Source organism: Podarcis gaigeae (assembly GCF_964106915.1).
Source record: "Podarcis gaigeae genome assembly, chromosome: 16".
NCBI classification, from domain to species: domain Eukaryota; kingdom Metazoa; phylum Chordata; class Lepidosauria; order Squamata; family Lacertidae; genus Podarcis; species Podarcis gaigeae.
Window position 1 is genome coordinate 38,194,166 of NC_139693.1, and position 19,605 is coordinate 38,213,770.

Genomic DNA, 19,605 nt, shown 5'->3' on the forward strand with positions numbered 1-19,605 from the left:
ATGATGAAACCCAGCAATTTGAGATAATTACCAAGTTATCTCCTTAGAGCATTGAGCTCTGTGACTTACAGTAAGTTCAAAATAATAATGCATATTTGTTATTTAGTAGTTCTCTTGCAATTTTGAGTGCCCCAGGCAAGGAAGCAGTCCAGCTGCAAACTGGTGCCCTGAAGGGAGCTTCCTAGTTTTCCCAACACTCTTCCTCAATCACATCTGCACCATTTTCCCCAACTGTACATGTGTTACCAATGGAGACATGATTTTCAGGGATGTTTCCCTGTCCAATAGTTAAGGGAAGGGAGAAAATAGTTAAAATAACACCGGCTCCAGTTTCAGGTGCAATACAGAGTCTTACATTTCCTTACAGAAATGGCTAGTGTATGCAGACATCTGTTTTTCTAAACACTTCAGAAATCCCACATTGCATGGGCTAACAGCTGAAACTGACTAGTTACTGTATATTAACAAATATAGATCAATGCCTATGGAAGTGGGGAATTTCCTTTTGTCATCTTAGAGTTGGAAAGCAATGTGAGGGACTCATGAAGGTGACAATGGAGGCTTAAACGCAGTGGTACAACTTGAAACATACAATACATGTGGTTGTGGCATGTGGGAAGGGAAAGGGCAGTAAGGTCATGAAATCGACAGAGTGACTGACAGAGACAAACTGAAGTTCCAATATTTCCTATTTATTGGGGGGGGGATAGATAATATATAAGATCCTTCTTGAGTTTTCACTGTTTCCCCACAAAGTGAGGTTCGATATGAGCGTTCTTGGAGCAGCACAATTGTTGCATGGTGAACACTTTTGGATTTGCAGACAATAAAGTGTCCCTGTTGATGGAAGCACCTAAGGGAAAGGCTATACTTGGAGACTAAAGCTTGGCAGGGTGTTATAAGTTCTCCTGAGGTCTTCACGGTGTTGTTCCTAAGCAAGCAACCTGGGTTCCAATGAACCTTCCCAGTTCAATGAAAAATGGAAAGCTGGCTCAAAGAGGAATTGTGGGTTATGTGTTCCATTTGTATTTGAACCTTGTCACTACTGGCTTATAAAAACTAGTAGGGAGAAGGCAGCCAGCTGGCTCAAAATCACACTGTGATCGGTGATTTTAACCCTGATCTCCTAGGTCCACCTAACATCCCTCCACTTAATTCCACTTCTTTTAAAGAAGACATAGAAGTGAATAAGCTGGAGGTAGGCCATAGGGAGAACTCTGAATACATAGAACATAGCACTCAACTGTTCTCTTGTGAGCAGGGCATCCCAGATTTAAAGAAGTCAGCCTTCTCTCTGATTGGATCCAGGAATGTCCTGGGATCCGTGTGTCCTCCTTTGGGCAGCCACTATTGAGGAGCACAACTTTCTGTTCTTCTCAGTGTCTAAATAAGTTTAGCAATGAAAGAAGGCTGTTGTGGTGGCTGCTGGGAGAAGCCAGACTTTCCTCCAATCAAAGCACACGGAGGGAGCTGAAAAACATTGATGTGCCAGGTTGGCAGAACGTGGAAGCAAAGACAGCCCTTTGCTTCGCCTTTCCCAGCCCCAGTGGATAACTGTGGCTTCCTGGCACCACTGGGGTGTGCAGAGCGCATGGTCCCTGGGAACTGTGAGCTCAGCAGGAAGGTGGCGGCAGCACATGGAAAGGAGTGGGGGCATGAGTGGCTGCTGGCACAGGGGGGACAGGAGGCAAAGGGGCTCTGGGTGCTCTCTGCGCCTCTGGCAGTGGTGGGGGCTGTTCAATGGCAGCTCTTTCCCTCCCTCCCACTGGGCTAGCACCAAGGAAGCTACGGCCTTCACAGTGCTGGAGCCCAGTGGAGGAGAGGTGGTCATTGCCCCTACTCCTCCTTCTCTCTGCTACTTCCACCTCATGCTCAGGCCTGAGCTGGGAGTGGAGCTGCAATCTGGTGGTGAAAGGCAGCCCGGAGGAAGCCGTGGCTGCCGGAGCCCAGTAGAGGATAGGGGCAGTGCTGCTGCGGCTGCCAATACTGCCGCCACTTCCACCTCCGGCATTTTGACTCGCTCCCATGTCCTGGGTCCAAAGTGGAAAGTATGCATAGAGGCCCCGGTAGCTTAAGGAGCTACTGGGTGAGGTCCCATAGTCTGGAATGAATAGAAGGGAGCCCAATAGGGATGGGAGCTTCTAAATGAGAAATGTTGAAGGCCCAAAGGCAGACAATTCCAACAAGAAAGAAAAGTGGGAGGCATCTAAGGAAACCGATGTGGCTGCATAAGGAGCTTACAGATGAGCTGAGAGTCAGGAAGGACATGTGTAAGAAATGGAAGAAAGCGGAAATCACAAAGGGGGAAAATACAACAGTTTAGGATGAAGATCCAGGCTGGTTAAAGCTCAGAATAAACAAGAGAGGTTAAAAGTAATTCTAAATAAGGTTTATTTGGCTATGTTCAAAGCAAGAGGAAGAACAAGCAAGTGGTAGGTGACAGAGGGAAGGCAGAACTACTCAACACCTACTTTGCCTCTGTCTTCACCCAAAAGGAAAGCAGTGCCTTATGAGGAACGGCTAAGGGAGCTGGGCATGTTTAGCCTGGAGAAGAGGAGGTTAAGGGGTGATATGATAGCCATGTTCAAATATATAAAAAGATGTCACATAGAGGAGGGAGAAAGGTTGTTTTCTGCTGATCCAGAGAAGCGGACACAGAACAATGGATCTAAACTACAAGAAAGAAGATTCCACCTAAACATTAGGAAGAACTTCCTGACAGTAAGAGCTGTTCGACAGTGGAATTTGCTGCCAAGGAGTGTGGTGGAGTCTCCTTCTTTGGAGGTCTTTAAGCAGAGGCTTGACAACCATATGTCAGGAGTGCTCTGATGGTGTTTCCTGCTTGGCAGGGGGTTGGACTCGATGGCCCTTGTGGTCTCTTCCAACTCTATGATTCTATGATTCTATGATTCAGTGTCCAACCTGGAGATAACAAAATAAATGATGTAAGGAGGGAGATGTAGTCCAAGATAGGGAAAGAGGAGGTAAGGGAACAGCTAGCTATTTTAAATAAATTCAGATCTCCAGTGCCTGATGAGCTGCATCCAAGGAGCTTGCAGGTGTAATTTCAGAGCCTTTGTCTAGGATCTTTGAGAATTCTTGGAGAATAGGTGAGGTCTCTGCAGACTGAAGGTAGGCAGATGTTGTTCCTATCTTCCCAAAGAGGGAACAAGACGACCTGGGTAACTACCGAATGGTGAGCTTGACATCAAAACCAGGAAGGCTCCTAGAACACACAATGAAACAGTCAGCCTGTGAGCATTCAAAAAGGATGCTGTGATTACCAGGACCCAGCATGGATTTCTAAAAAGTAAGCACTTCAGATGAATCTCATTTCTTAGTTTTTTTGACGGAGTTACATGCTTAGTGGATCAGGGGAATGCTGTGGACATAGTGTATCTTGATTTCAGAAAGGCTTTTGACAAAGTCCCCCACAATATTTTTGCAAGGAAGGTAGTAAACTGTGGGTTGAATGAGGGAACCGTTAGATGGATTTGTAGCTGGTTGTCTGACTGAACCCAAAGAGAACTCATTAATGGTTGCTTGTCATTCTGAGAAAAAGTGTCAAGTGGGGGCTGCAGGCTGCAACATCTTTATAAACAACTTGGATGAAGCAATTGAGGCTCATCCAATTTGCAGATGACAGCAAACTGAGAGGGATAGTTATAATAATAATAATAATAATAATAATAATAATAATAATAATAATTTATTATTTATACCCCGCTCATCTGGCTGGGTTTCTCCAGCCACTCTGGGTGGTTTCCAACAAAACACTAAAATACAATAACCTATTAAACATTAAAAGTTTCCCTAAACAGGGCTGCCTTCAGATGTCTTCTAAAAGTCTGGTAGTTATTTTTCTCTTTGACATCTGGTGGAAGGGTTTCCACAGGGCGGGTGCCATCACCGAGAAGGCCCTCTGCCTGGTTCCCTGTAACTTGGCTTCTCACAGCGAGGGAACTGCCAGAAGGCCCTCGGCATTGGACCTCAGTGTCTGGGCAGAACGATGGAGGTGGAGATGCTCCTTCAGGTATACAGGACCGAGGCTGTTTAGGGCTTTAAAGGTCAGCACCAACACTTTGAATTGTGCTCAGAAATGTACTGGGAGCCAGTGTAGGTCTTTCACAGAAGAAAAACTTTTGTTCTCATCCACTCAATCCGCAAGAGCCTGTCTTTGCATGCAGGATAAGTCCCTAACTCATCAGTGGTTTGAGACCCATCAGCTACCCTCATCTAGTTTAGCTGGCCAGTCAAAGCCATTCCCAGAGTGTGGCTGCTGTCGCATACTCACAGCTTCTAGGAGCCACAGGCAAGCGCTGAGTGTAGGGTGGAGGGAAAGGTAGAACAACTACACCAGAAGGAGCATGATATGTCCCCCCACCTGAGGTACTGCCTCTCCCCTAACACCCCATATTTCTGACCCGAATAATAATAATAGCCTGGACATCTGACTAGGCTGACTCTGGGTCTCTTCCAACATATATAAAAACATAATAAAACATAAAACATTTAAAAGTTTTCCTATACAGGGCTGCCTTCAGATATTTTCTAAAGTTTAAACAGGGACACTAAGAGGCATTAAGTGAATTTTATTTTAACCACTCAATATACATGAACTAAATATGCATAAATACATAAAAGGTGCCATTTCCAGAAAGTGACTGCAACTGACTAGATTTATGCAAGGCACCCTACTCTGAAGAGGCTGGACTAAGACTGGCCTGAACTGCTGCTCTTGTAAAAGGTGGAGACCAAGGGGTGCATTCAACTAAATCCTGAATTATTTAACCTATGTTAGTCATGATCATTAAATTCAATGGATCTACTCTGAGTAGGATGAATATTGAAGACCACCCCAAGCCTCTTCTAATTTGACATATAGCCTTGCCCACCTCCATCACACATGGAGGAAAGTGCAAACGTTTTTCCATTTCCATGGGAGAGGGAGTACAAATCTTCTATTTTTCCCTCTCTCCTGTGATTCTCTATAACTTTGAACAGGATCAAAGAAGACATTTGCTATTGGGGGGAAGGTGATTTCTTTAACAATGATGAGCGAGTCATAAACAACAGCTGCCATAAATTATATCTCCTGTAATTATCAAATTAATCATAATCACAGCTATATTTCCCCAACCCAGGAGAGTTCAAGTGGGCACATTCAAAATGTAAACTAAGGCTATAGAAATGCAAGGCTCTTTCATCTGGTTACTGATTCTTCAGTTCTGCCTTCTTCAATTCAGCTGCTGGAGTACTAATTTAAGGCAGGGACTCTATCATTACAAAGAGATGAAGTGTACTTTGCAGTAAACTGTTTTCCTGCAAGATGGTAGCATTTGTGATCTTACTATTAATACTGCTGCCTCTAACTACATGCAATATTCCTTTTGTTCAGTGCCCCACCAGTGACCCTCTTCCCATTCTTCACAAATATTATCAGTCAGGAGACCTCATGATTGCTGGCATCATGTCTCAGGTCTATACATTCATAAACAAGATAACATTCAAAGAACATCCCTCTGCTAAACTCTTTGATGACCCGATGTAAGGAACTGTGTTTATTTAACAATATAATACATCCATATTAAATGTATTCATATTTTGCTGTTGGTGCAATCGGCTTTCCTTATAAGTAATTATTGTGCTTCTGCGTTTGATGAGCTTTTATCTGGGGCGGGGAAGTGGGGACCTGAGAGCTCGAGCCCATTTCTGCTAAGAGTGTCTACCATAGTCTTAAATTAATGTTCATGAAGCAAGTCCAGTTTACCACATTTCCAACTTTAATGGTAGCAATAGCAGATGTATTTATTTTCTCTTGTGCATCATAGAATTTGTCCAACCGGATATAATTTGGGTGCAATTTGTAGGCGTGCTCACCTCCTCTAAGGAACAAGTTCTGTCATATTTCAGAATGATTGCTGCAGTGGTTCTCCTGCCTGAGCAGACTTGAGGGGGACACAGTAGGAATTGTGGGGACAGGGGTGGAGGCTGAAAACAGATTATGCACTCTCAGGAAAGACTAAAGTGGGGGAAATCTCAGCCTGTCAGAAATGGCCTTGGTATCCCAAAGGTTGTGGTGGGGTGGGCAGATCACTCCACTGACTTGCAAAGGGTGATGGAAATAGTAACCTAGATGCCCAGGATAAATGATGTGAATTAAATCTTACCCTTCCAATGAGGATCGGTTATCAAGGGAAGAAGGGCTGGGCTTTTCTTCCTCTCCATCCAGTTTTTTGGGATGTTGCTTCCTTTCCCTGGGAGAGTGACCTCTCCATTAATTGGAGACCACACCCCTTAATAAAAGATCACAACCCCTCTTCAACTCAATCCCAGGCTGTTTCCCTTCTGAGCCTCATTTTTTTTAAGCAACAAAAAATTTGTTGCTTCAAGTTTCCAGGCACCTGAGTTCACTGAGGAACGATCAGATCTAATTCAAGATGCCTTGTTAATAGTATGCAAATTCAAGGATGTGAACACCTGAATCGCCTGTGCTGATTTATCAACATTTGTAGTTGTAGTAGTAATCAAGCTTAGATTGTTCAAACAGAGATGCTCCTACCTGCAGGCCATTGGGCTCTGGGGGCAGTGGATCAAGTGAATAACGCATGGAATTTCAAAACCCCAACTTAGCATCTTATTGGGTGTGCTATATCTAGTGTAGATCACCCTGAATTTGGAGTGAAAGGTGGTGTGAAGTATAGGTAAAGGTAAAGGTAGCCCTGCCCGTACGGGCCAGTCTTGACAGACTCTGGGGTTGTGCGCCCATCTCACTCAAGAGGCCAGGGGCCAGCGCTGTCCGGAGACACTTCCGGGTCACGTGGCCAGAGCCGCACACGGAAACGCCGTTTACCTTCCCGCTGGTAAGCGGTCCCTATTTATAATTGAAGCCTATTCTATGCATTTGAAATATTGCATAATACTTGAGCAAGATAAGAATCAGAAGAAGCTTCTCTGGATTGACATGATAGAAATATTTCTTAACAGATTCAAAAAATAATATGGGATTCAAGGCTAAATGTCTGTTCTCATCTGATGTATTTTTCCCTCATTAGAGAGATAAGTAGATATGTAGACAATGTCCTTTTCTATCGAAGATGCAAAATGAACCCCTCATTGCAGGCTCATGACACGACTCTACCAGCACATTGTGGCTTTGGTTTTTGCTGTAAAGGAGATAAATGACAACCCACAGATCTTGCCCAATGTCACCCTGGGATTCCACATCTTGAACAGCCATTTCGTTGCAAGCTGGACCTATCATGGCTCCATGGAGCTGCTGTCTGGATGGGGCAGACTCATCCCCAACTATAAGTGTGGTGTTGAGAACAGTCCAGCAGCCATCATCAGGGGACCGAATTCTGACATCTGTCTCCACATGGCAACAGTCCTGAGTATCTACAAGATGCCACAGGTAAGAGAGCCATTGCAGAAGCCATTCACGTTTCTCCTGCACTGCATCCTTTCATGCTGTAGGTTGAGGGATTCACAGAGATGTGTGCATTGAGTGTGGCCATTTAAGATGCTATTCACACTTCTATTAGATTCTATCCCTTAAGGCCCCAGGTTGATATTGCAAAGTGTGAATGACTCACAATGAACAAAACTCATCCCTGCACATAATACACCAGAATACAAGGAACAACCATTCTGTCTTGAATTCTGCATGACATGTTTGATTTCTCAGTACAAGGAAGGCTAATTCCCCCCCCTCTCCAATATTTAAGCATTCCAGCACAGAATCCATGATTGAGCTTCAGATGCAGTCCAGTCATCAAAAATCATCATTGCTTGAATTGGTCTCAATGGCCTTTACAAATGCATTTTAATTTTATTTTTTCCCAGTTTATGGTTCAAAGAGCTGTCCTATGGATTCTTCAACAGAAACTAGCTATATTTGCTCTTTATTCTGTGTTCACATGTCTGATACTGTTTGCTTATATGTTCTGATGGTGACATTCACATAGGAAATTTAAGGGAGAAGTGACCCTTGCAGTGCCTTTCCCTTTATTGAAAATATAAGGGCAGCAAAGACCTTAGACTCTATAGGTGTCTGAGCGGGGAAAAAATGTATAAATTGAAGTATTTCAAGAAATCTAGCCACTCCATATAGGGCCCCAATATTCAACTTTTATGTGTGTGTGTTTTGTTTTTTTAAAAAAATTAAATTTTCTCTGTGCAGTCTCATCTGTGTTCATTCACCATAAGAGGGTATATACAAACACCAAAGTGGATGGAATTTGCAAGCATAATTTTTACAATCATTTTCAGTTCATCTATGGCTCTTCTCCGATGCTGAGTAACCACATCCAAGAAGAGTTCTTTCACCGAATGTTCCCTGATGTGGCTCATCAGTATAATAGGATTCTCCAGCTACGCATTTCAGCTGGATGTGGATTGGGGTGGTGACTCTGAGTGATGACAACGGAGAGAGATTTGTACAAAACGTCCTTCCCATGTTTGCCGGAAGAGGTATTTGCTGTGATTATACAGAAACATTTCCCAAACTAACCTTTTCAGGTGAGTCTATGGAAATGGTGGAGGACGGTTCTAAAATAATCAGTGTTATTATGGGCAGCACCGCCAATGTCGTGGTTGTGATTGGTGAAATTCAGACCATGATGGTATTGGGAATAATACCCAACTTGGCAGAAACAATGAATATGCCTGTGGACATCAAGGCAAAAGTCTGGATTATGACAGCCCAGATGGATTTTACATCGTTTTCCTTTCAAAGAAATTGGGACATACGCTTTCTCCATGGTGCCATTTCATTTGCAGTTCATTCAGCTAATCATCTAGGATTCCAGAAATTTCTTCAGAAGAGAAACCCTGTCACAGAAAGGGAGGATGGCTTCATCAGAACTTTCTGGGAGGAGGCATTTCTTTGTTCTTTTGAAAAGAAAGACAATGATCTCTGCACTGGGACAGAGAAGCTTGAGACTCTTCCTGGGTCTGTCTTTGAAAGGAGCATGACTGCCCACAGCTACAGCATCTACAATGCAGTCTTGGCAGTGGCACATGCTTTACAAAACATGCATTTCTCCAGATTCAAACACAGTGTAATGATGGATGAACTAAGAGGGAATAGGCTGGATCCACAGCCATGGCAGGTAATGTCCCTCTATTGCTAATATAGAATAGTTCGCCATCTTTCAGGGTGAAAAAATAGTTTCTTGACTGTTTAGAAAGCTCTTTTTTTTGTTGTTGTTTAGTCGTTTAGTCGTGTCCGACACTTCGTGACCCCCTGGACCAGAGCATGCCAGGCACTCCTGTCTTCCACTGCCTCCCGCAGTTTGATCAAACTCATGTTGGTAGCTTCGAGAACACTGTCCCACCATCTCGTCCTCTTTCGCCCCCTTCTCTTTGTGCCCTCCATCTTTCCCAACATCAGGGTCTTTTCCAGGGAGTCTTCTCTTCTCATGAGGTGGCCAAAGTATTGAAGCTTCAGCTTCAGGATCTGTCCTTCCAGTGAGCGCTCAGGGCTGATTTCCTTCAGAATTGATAGGTTGGGTCTTCTTGCAGTCCATGGGTCTCTCAAGAGTCTCCTCCAGCACCGTATTTTTTTCCTTTTTCTTCTTACCCTCATCTTTCAGCATAGAAATGTGATAGGACTGCTATATCTTTCATTTTAAAACACATGGGGCAAATCTGCAACATTAAAACACTCTTGTTTCACTTTAAGAGCCATGGCTTCCACCAAGGAATCTTGCGAACGGTAGTTTCTTAATGGTCTCCTCACAACTCTCAACTCCTTTAAGCAACTTCCCTTTCCATAATTCTCTGGAGAAAACCATGACTGTAACAAGAGTTATTTAAATGTATGGTGTGGATGAGCTGTTAGAATTACTGTGATCAGAATCTGTGATCTCGACCTTGTGCAGAGGTGAATTGAATCTTCTCCACCTCTGCTGCCTTCTGGGATATCTTCCAGAGAATAAAAGGCTAAAAAGGAAGCCCTACACAGATCCAGAGTGGAGTTTCTAAGGCAGATGGATGTTATTTTCTATGCTTCCTTCTGGCAACCCCTGAAACCAAGCTGGTGCCAAACGTCCTGCTCTGCTTTCCTTTCGACCACATCAGCAAGACTGAGAAGGGAGCCTTGTCCTCTGGGCAGCCCAGGACTGTCCAGGCTTGCACCCCGTTGAGGTCACTTCAGTGCTGCTAACACAGCGGGTTGACCTCACCCCTGGAGCCACACTCCATTGTTCTCGAGACAAACAGATGCCAACAACTGAAGGGAAATAATATCATCCTGTTATACATCTGTCTCTTTCTAATACCCTCGTGGATTTCTTCCCTCTTCTCTTCACTAATTTAGCTCCACCACTTTCTGAGAGGCATCTCATTTAACAATAGTGCCGGGGAAGAGGTTTCATTTAGCCAGAAGGGGGATTTGGTAACTGAATTGGATATCATCAACTGGATCACATTCCCAAATGACTCCTTTTTCAGAGTTAAGGTCGGAATGATGAACCCTCAGGCTCCCCCAAGCAAGAGACTCTCCATTCATGATGATACCATCACGTGGCCCATCAGGTTCAACCAGGTAAGGTCCATTTCAGAGTGTCCCAAGACATTTCCTCAATGCTAAAAAAAAGGGGGTTCACTATTCAAACTCTAAAACATCTATTCCAAGATGCAACTAGTTGTGATTTAACTCACCTCCTGAAGAAGACAGGGAACCAACATTCAACTGAAACAGGCAGTGGGAAGCTTAAAATGGCAAAATGTGATATAGAAAGAAGTTGGATAGGTGGGATTATTAATAACTGAATTTTAAAAAGAAAACAAAATACAGAAGAACCTCATCATTGTTCTTCATTGTTTCCCCAAACATTGCTGTAGCATAACATAACAATACCTTGTTTGGGCCTCTGAGATTCTCAGATAATGTTCAAAGGAGCCCACAGCTTAAAAAATAACATAGTTAGGAAGTGATGAAGCAAATGGCATCACCCAAAGTAATTGTGAGAAGAAAGGAAGACACCCCGAACCAGGAAACACTGGCAACTTGGATGAAGAGCAGAAACACCCCAGAACCTAAGGGTGAGGTGTGAGCCAAAGTTCTCAAAGGCCCCATAAAAGTGGGTTCAGGGTGTTTGTGGCCTGCTCAGTGTTCAGCATGGGACATTCAGTATCAGACAGTGGGAGGGCAATTGCTGTGAAGCAAACAACAGAAGAACCAAGGGCAGCAGCTCCTTGGGATGTGAATGGTCATCCTGATCTGATTGGCACTTCAGACTTCCTGCCAGTGTGGGAAACAGGGAAGTAAATTTGGCCCCATCTGAGGAACAGGTATGACATGTTTAAGTCAGAAATTACCATCTTCTTTCCTTTTTGGATAGGCACAACCCCTTTCTCTGTGCAATGAGAATTGCCAATTGGGCTACAGTCAGACCAAGAAGGAAGGGAAGCTACCTTGCTGCTATGACTGCATCCCGTGCCCAGAAGGGAAGATTTCAGATCAGAAGGGTTGGAGATTTTTTTAATTTATTTTTGGGGTATACTAGTTATAAGAATTGTCAAGAATGATCCAGTACATGAAAATTAAAATAAGTAGAGAAGGATGGTAAGAGAATGGTATCCAAAGATACCAATAAGATGTACCTGTTTTGGAGCATAGTCTCAAATGCTCATGGAAGGCAGAGGTAAGGATTTCAGCATAGCAGGAGATGATGGAAACAGGGAGAACTTATGATTGGTGATATCCAGGTGATGAACTTCTCTTCTTTCAGTTGTAGTGAAGACCGGCATTGCTCTAGAATCCTAAGTAAATACAGCCCTCTTGTATATAGAAATAATTGGGCCAAATAGCTATATATATTTTACCAGTACTGATCCAGCAGCCATCATTCAAGGCTTTCTGGCCATTTGCCTTGATTTCTTCTGGGCACAAAACGCTTCACAAGTACAGTATAGCATTTTTCTTTTTTCTTTTTCAGACATGGACGACTGTTTTGAATGCTCTGAAGATCAGTATCCAAACAGTGACAAGGATGGATGCCTTCCAAAAGATAAAACTTTCTTGTCTTATGGAGAACCATTGGGAATCTGTCTGGCCACTTTTGCTGTCTGCTCTTCTTCCATCACAGCTGCAGTGCTTGGAATATTCATGAAACACAAGGCGACTCCCATAGTCAAAGCCAACAACAGGAACCTGACCTACACTCTCCTCCTCTCCCTCCTCCTCTCCTTCCTTTGTGCTTTGCTCTTCATTGGCCAACCTAACAAGCTGACATGCATCCTACGGCAAACTGCTTTTGGCATGATCTTCTCAGTTGCCATTTCGTGCATATTGTCCAAAACCGCCATTGTGGTTCTGGCTTTCATGGCTACCAAGCCTGGCTCCAGCATGAGGAAGTGGCTGGGAAAACAATTGGCCAGCTCCATTGTTCTTTCCTGCTCCCTTATTCAAGCCACAATCTGTAGCATATGGCTGGCAATTTCTCCTCCTTTCCCAGACGTTGACATGCACTCAATGATTGAAGAAATAATACTAGAATGTAATGAAGGCTCCACTATCATGTTTTATTGTGTCCTGGGATTCATGGGTTGGCTGGCCATAGTCAGCTTCACGGTGGCTTTCCTAGCTAGAAAGTTGCCGGACAGTTTCAATGAAGCCAAATTCATCACTTTCAGCATGTTGGTGTTTTGCAGTGTGTGGTTGTCCTTTGTTCCAACCTACTTGAGCACCAAGGGCAAATACATGGTGGCTGTGGAGATCTTCTCCATCTTGGCCTCCAGTTGTGGGTTACTGGGTTGCATCTTTACCCCCAAATGCTATGTTATTTTACTGAGGCCTAAGCTGAACAGCAGGGAGCAGTTAATTAGAATAAAGAATTAAGAACTGACAAGAGTGACTCACTGGTCCAGGCAATTCTTTGTCATTGGAAATACTTCTTTCCAGATCACTGTCAGTTGGATATGAATTAATTGAACACATGAAGTTAATATAAACTGAGTTCCATATTTAAGTTTGGTCCTGGTTCATCATATCTCAATCGACCATGATTTATCCATACGCGTGGCACCTCATTTGTTTCCACTATTCTCCATGGTCCTGACAGCAATGTAATGATTGTGAAACCAAAGGGAGTATTTTGTGAGGTTATTAACTGACATATAATTTCTCAACCCACCACCAATTATCTACACACCCAATATTACATATCACAATATAACACACACCCCTGCCTGCTGATAATAGTTCTTCAATAGCTCTGTTAGATCTGCTTGAGTGGATTGAGAAGAGTGATAAGGGATGCAAACTCATCCACTGGATACAAACTTTTTGACCCTGCCTTAATATATTAAAATTTATTCAGAAATTTTGCAAATATGCACAGGAACACATATATTTGACTCATAATAAATACCTTGCCATCCTGCTCAGGAAAATCTTGCTGAGACCTGAACAAAAAGCAACTTGTTTTCTTTTGTAGAGTCCCAGAAGAACTACAGTTTATGAGTGACCCATGAACTACACCAGAATTACCCAATTTACCATAATTGCATCTCTTAATTCTTCTAGTTCCATGGTTCCCAACATGGGGCCCAGGGGGGCAATTTGATTTTTAAGGGGGGCAGTTTGAGAATGAATTATGAACAGTTAATGGTATTTTAGGCTTCCTCCAAGCAAACAGGAATTCACTTTTTGAATAATAAAAATTATATGTCACACGGAGGGGGGCCTCAAGATTTTAGAGATGCTTAGATGGAGCATGGCAGGGGGAAAGGTTGAGAACCACTTATTATATAACCACTGCTCTAGTTAGTAGGGAATTCAGGGGTCAGATGTGAAACTAAGAACCGAGACTAGAGGATGCTATTAATACACTATCTACTGTACCATTTGAAAATGGGGCCATAGAGACACGAGTCTCTGGACTCGGCTATACAGCTGCAAATAAAATGTTTTGTGTTGCAAAGTGCATTGGGGATGATGGACTATGGCAAATTCAATCTATTTTTGCAAGACTTTATCTACTTAGAAGCAGCTGTTCTACCAGCAAATTTCAATCATTTGTGACAAAAAGATAACAATCATGGTTTCTTATTTTTAAAATTGTCATAAGAATGCATAGGCAAAAATCTATTTAATTGTTGGATTTGGTTATTGTTTCGTACCTGAGTGTAATCAGTTTTAAGGAGCTGGATTTCGAAGGGGCAGAGGAACCAGAGACCAAATTGCAAACATGCGCTGGATTATGGAGAAAGCTAGAGAGTCCCAGAAAAACATCTACTTCTGTTTCTTTGACTACGCAAAAGCATTTGACTGTGTCGACCGCAGCAAACTATGGCAAGTTCTTAAAGAAATGGGAGTGCCTGATCACCTCATCTGTCTCCTGAGAAATCTCTATGTGGGAGAAGACGCTACAGTTAGAACTGGATATGGAACAACTGATTGGTTCAAAATTGGGAAAGGAGTACAGCAAGGCTGTATATTGTCTCCCTGCTTATTTAACTTACATGCAGAATTCATCATGTGAAAGGCTGGGCTGGATGAATCTCAAGCTGGAAGACCCTGATGTTGGGATCGATGGAGGGCACAAGGAGAAGGGGACGACAGAGGGTGAGATGGTGGGACAGTGTTCTCGAAGCTACCAGTATGAGGGAGGCAGTAGAAGACAGGAGTGCCTGGCATGCTCTGGTGCACGGGGTCACGAAGAGTCACACACGACTAAACAACTAAACAACAACAAACTGTTTGGAATTAAGCTGTGTGGATGTTAATGGTAACGCCTGCTACCTCGCTGTCTGAAGCAGCACTCGTACACTCCACCTCTTTCATTTCTGTGTAGTAAACAACTCTTTTTGTAGAAAAGCTCTTTATTGGGTGTATGGATTAAAAGCATGCACACATTTTAAATGAACACACACCCTGACTCCACACAAAAGGTTCCATTCCCCTCAGACGTGTTATGGTGAGTTCATATACATGCAGGACACCCATGTGGGTTCAAGCATACATACACTTGTAACAAATTCCTATACAGTTCTGAGATCTCCCTTACTGGCTGTTAGGTTGCCATCCGATCGACCTGACTTCCGCTCTTGCATTGCTTGCTTGTATTAAGAGCAAAGAGCCCTACAAGTGGATCAGGCCAAAGGGCGCCTGAGAACTTTGCTCCATTATTATTCGGTGGCATGGTGCCTCTGAAACTGGAGCCATTATGTAGCCATCTGAGGTGAACCTCTGGTAACTCACCAAAGAACAAGCCGATGAGGACCCCCAAGAGGGTGAGGGAGCCTTCGCATGAAGCTCTCACAGTCATCTTGGCCTGCGGTGGACAGATAGATGCATCAACAACTTTATTGCGGAAGCAATTTGAAGCGGTGGTTCAAGAAGCAAGACTTCTGCTTTCCTTCTCCTGCAAAGGCGCAAACGGTGGCACGTGGTGCAGGTCCAGGAGAGACACTGAGGAGTGGGGGGGGGGTGAGATTTCCTTCATCACGCTCACATCAGGCTCATTCCCTCCAAAGACACATCCTGTCCCCTTAGCAGGCCAGCACTCCCCTCGCCCGCTTCTTGCCTTTATGTACTTCTGAGAAGCCCCAAACAAACATTTCAAGTCAGAACAGAAGCTGACCAGCGCATGCGAGTCTACACTTCTTTTAGACCTACGACTCCATCTGGCTCCCAGCCGCACTTGGTCAAGCTTTGGAGTGGAGCCATTTTTTAATTTATTTTTTAATGTACCGTATTTTTTGCCCTATAGGACACACATTTTCCCCTCCAAAAATGAAGGGGAAATGTGTGTGCGTCCTATGGGGCGAATGCAGGCTTTTCGCTGAAGCCTGGTGTGCACCGACCCCTCTCGCTCTCCAGGCTTCAGGAAGCTATCCTCAAGCCTTGCAAGCCCGGCGGGAGTTCCCCTGAGCACACAAGGCTTGCGGGCAGTAGCCTGCAGCCCGGAGTACGGGTCACCCCCCGGAGGACGCCCCGTGCTTCGCGCGGGTGTCCACAAGCCTTGTGCATCTGGGGGGAGTTCCCGCGGGCGCGCAAGGCTTCTGGGCGGCAGCCTGTTCTCGGGGCTGGGGTCAGGGGAAGCTCGGGCTTCCCCCGGCCCAGCCCTGCAGCTGGGGGGGGGGGATAGTTTTTTTTATTCATTTCCCCCCCAAAAAACGAGGTGCGTCCTATGGGTCAGTGCGTCCGATAGGGCGAAAAATACGGTAATTTTATTAAAGATTTTCTTGATTTACAGAATATATGTAATGTCCCTCTTTCGTATTTTTTCCATGTAACATTTTTACAAATCAGTTTCATTTGTTGAGACATTAGGAAGAAAAGGGGAAAAGAGGTAGAGGGGGGGAAGGTGAGTGGGGGTGGGGGTGGGTGGTGATGTTTCTATTTTACTTAATATATGTGGGGTTTGGTGTCAGCGTTGCTTGTGCAGGTTCTCTGCTGTTCACTTGTGTTCCTTTGGTGGTGAGAGAGGTTGGGGTTAGCCTAGGGTGTGGCTGTTCATTTGTGGTTGGCTGTGGTGGTCTTTGTTTTCATGTGTGAGTGGGGTGGGTGGGTGTTTTGGATCAGGTTAGCCATATTGATTTGTATGCCGTTGGTGAATTTTTGTCGTTGTCTTGTTAGGCTGTGATAAAGGGGAGCCATACCGGGGTGAAGGTGTCTTCTTCTATCAGTTTCAGTTTATTGGTTAATTTTTATAGTAAGGCTGTTTTCCATACTATTTGGTACCATTGGTCCATGCTTACACCTGACAGGTCTCTCCAGTGGAGTGGAGCCAATTCTTATTTCCTTTTCTTCGATTCAACTCCCGTGTAGCGACAGCCAGCTTTAAGTCCTCTAGCCAGGCCTCTCCCACTGCATGCATGCGCTTTTGCAAAAGGGCTCTCTTCCAAGCTGGCCTAGAGCAAAAGGGAGTCAGGGCACATTAAACAGACCTGCACCAAACCCAGGAGCAACTCCCAAAGCAGTGAGGGAGACAGCTTGCCATACTTGAGAGCACCTCTACCAGTGGAGAACCCGGCTGTTTTCAAACCAGCATCTGTTCAGGGCTGCCCCGAGTCACCGTGCGACCTACTCTAACCACTTCATGGCAAGTTCCAGCACTTACAGCTAAACCTCAGTTTTCAAATGTGATCCATTCAGAGTTCTGAAACGTTCGGAAACCAAGGCACGTCAGCAAATTCATTTGAGAAAATTGAAAAACATGCAGCAGAAGCCATTCGACTTCCGAGGTGCGTTTGAAAATGGAAGCATTTACTTCCGGGTTTTGGGCGTTCAGGTTCCGAAACGCTGGTCAACGGAGAGGTTCAAGAACCGAGGTTCCGCTGTATTGGTCTTGCGGGGAAAGCACTGGACCTAGCCATATTACAGCCTTTCCCTAATTTCTGCACTGAGTGCAACAATAGTTGTTTAGGGAAGTTTTTAATGTTTGATGTATTACTGTATTTTAATAGTGTGTTGGAAGCCGCCCAGAGTGGCCGGGGAAACCCAGCCAGATGGGTGGGGTATAATAATAAATTATTGTTGTTGTTATTAGCTCATTTAAAAGAACAGCACAGAATTCTATGATTCTAAAAGAACAACAGCACTGGGTAAGATTCTCAGGAACTATCTAATCCCAAGTTGCCATCTTACACATCTCAAGGCTTAATCTTATTTACTTTCTTATTGCCTTTATATCCTACCTGTTCTCTTGAGGAGCTCAAGGTGGCATAGATGGTTCTTGCCATCCTCATTTAAACCCCACAACAACCCTGTGAGGTAGGTTAGGCTGAGAGGCAGTGGCAAAGAATTTTGTTTTATTTTTTAAGTAACAGCAACACTCCTGAATCGTCCTCCCTCTCTGCAGTAGGGTTAGGCTTAGTCTTAGGCTTAGGGTTAGGAGTAGGGTAGGGGTAGGGTTGAGTTGGGGTAGTGTTAGGGTTAGGGTTCCCTTCTTGTCAGGGAACTCTGGGAATTGTAGCTCTAGTTAAGAGTTAAGGGTTAGCATTAGAGTTAGTGTCAGGGGTAGGGGTAGGGTTTCCTTCTTTTCAGGGAACTCTGGGAATTGTAGCTCTGGTTAGGGGGTAGGGTTAGGGTTCCCTTCTTGCCAAGGAACTCTGGGAATTGTAGGTCTAGTTAAAGGTTAAGGGTTAGCGTTATGGTTAGAGTTAGGGTTAGCGTCAGGGGTAGGGGTAGGGGTAGAGTTCCCTTTTTGCCAGGGAACTCTGGGAATTGTAGCTCTAGTTAAAGGTTAAGGGTTAGAGTTAGGGTTAGCGTCAGGGGTAGGGGTAGGGGTAGAGTTCCCTTTTTGAGAGGAAGCTCTGGGAATTGTAGCTCTTGGAGGGGAACAGGGGTCTCCTAACAACTTTCTGCACCCTTTTCAAACTATAGCTCCAAGATTCTCTGGGGGAAGAAGCCATGAGTGTTTAAAGCGGCTTCATAGCACATGAAATGGTGTGGATGTGGCCCTGGCCTCCCTCACCCCACTGCCCCTTATTCTTGAGGAATCGAAAAGATTTCCCCATGCAAATCTCTCGGAAACAATGTATTTCATCTGGAAAACTTTTTAATAAAAATTACTTTTTATTAAAACCTTTGAATGTGTTTGAACTGTGTTTGAGTGCACAGAGAATGATTTCACTTGAAAGCAATGCCCTTAGATTACAGAATCACGGAAGAATTAGATGGGACCACGAGGGTCTTCAAGTCCAGCCCCTGCAGGAATCTTTTGCTCTACGTGGGGCTCAAAGGACGGCCCTGAGATTAAGGGTCTCGTGCTCTACTCAATGAGCTATACGGATTGATCTAAATAGCAAACACCAATTATTTATTTTTTACAATTTACAGTGGTGTAAAATAAAGGGTGTAGGAAATGAAATGATTGTTGCCTTTTCATTGTTTAAGGATGTTTTGTTAAGACTTTTGATTCAACACACTTATTTCAATATACAGTTGTACCTTGGTTTTCGAACTTAATCCATTCCGGAAGTCCGATCCATAAAATGACAGCAATAGACAGGCTGCAATCTACTACCCAGTATATAAACCCTTACCCTGCCCATGCCATCCTGTGAGGGAATGCCGTGGCAGTCACTTCTTGTCAGCAAAGCTCAGATGCTGACAGGAGGAGAAGAAGCAGGCATAGGGAGAGAACCGTTAGCAGCGGAAGGACAGAGAGGAGGGTGAGAGCAGCTGTAATCTGAGCTCGTTAAACAAGGGGGGGGGGGAACCAAGGTGCCAACAAAATTCTGTTTTATTTTTTAGCTATGCTAGAAAGACCAAAGCAGGTTGCAAAGAATTTCATTTTATTTTTTAAGTAACAGCAACACTCCTGAATCGCCCTCCCTCTCTGCAGCAGCTGGAGAGATAACCTAACATACAATAATTTCCTATATTAGTCATTACTTTTGTTGCAACTAAATGATTACTGTACTTTGAAAAATACCTTTGTAAATAAAAACTCAGGCCTTGCTAGCTTCACAGCGTTCCTATGGCAGCAGTTTTGCACATGTCTAGTCACAGCGAGAGATGTGTTTAATGACATCATGATGTTAGCTGAGCACAGAGTATTTAAAGCCATCATTCCATCTACCTGAAAGGTATTGAGCCTGCTGCTAAGTGGGAATCCACAAACTCTATAAAGGTAGACTCACACA

The 19,605-nt window shown here is 44.1% G+C and overlaps 1 protein-coding gene and 1 long non-coding RNA gene across 4 annotated transcripts in view; both read left to right on the plus strand.

The window, feature by feature from the left end:
* The window catches only part of LOC310834283, a 285,003-nt gene extending 266,176 nt beyond the window's left edge, over positions 1–18,827 (plus strand). For 2 of the 3 annotated variants that reach the window (XR_014559132.1, XR_014559134.1), the window contains exon 3: positions 17,874–18,827. This is a non-coding gene — a long non-coding RNA (uncharacterized lncRNA). The remainder of the gene's footprint in view (positions 1–17,873) is intronic. The other variant, XR_014559133.1, reaches the window with a different exon arrangement.
* LOC310834443 (vomeronasal type-2 receptor 26-like) lies at positions 1,656–13,633 on the plus strand (the record flags this gene model as incomplete). Its single annotated transcript, XM_083717930.1, has 8 exons — positions 1,656–2,048; positions 5,399–5,547; positions 7,123–7,414; positions 8,272–8,392; positions 8,521–9,113; positions 10,322–10,549; positions 11,349–11,475; positions 11,946–13,633. The coding sequence occupies 8 exons, from the start codon at positions 1,656–1,658 to the stop codon at positions 12,845–12,847; spliced, it is 2,805 nt and encodes a 934-aa protein (XP_083574056.1). The 3' UTR covers positions 12,848–13,633.
* Positions 18,828–19,605: the final 778 nt, after the last annotated feature.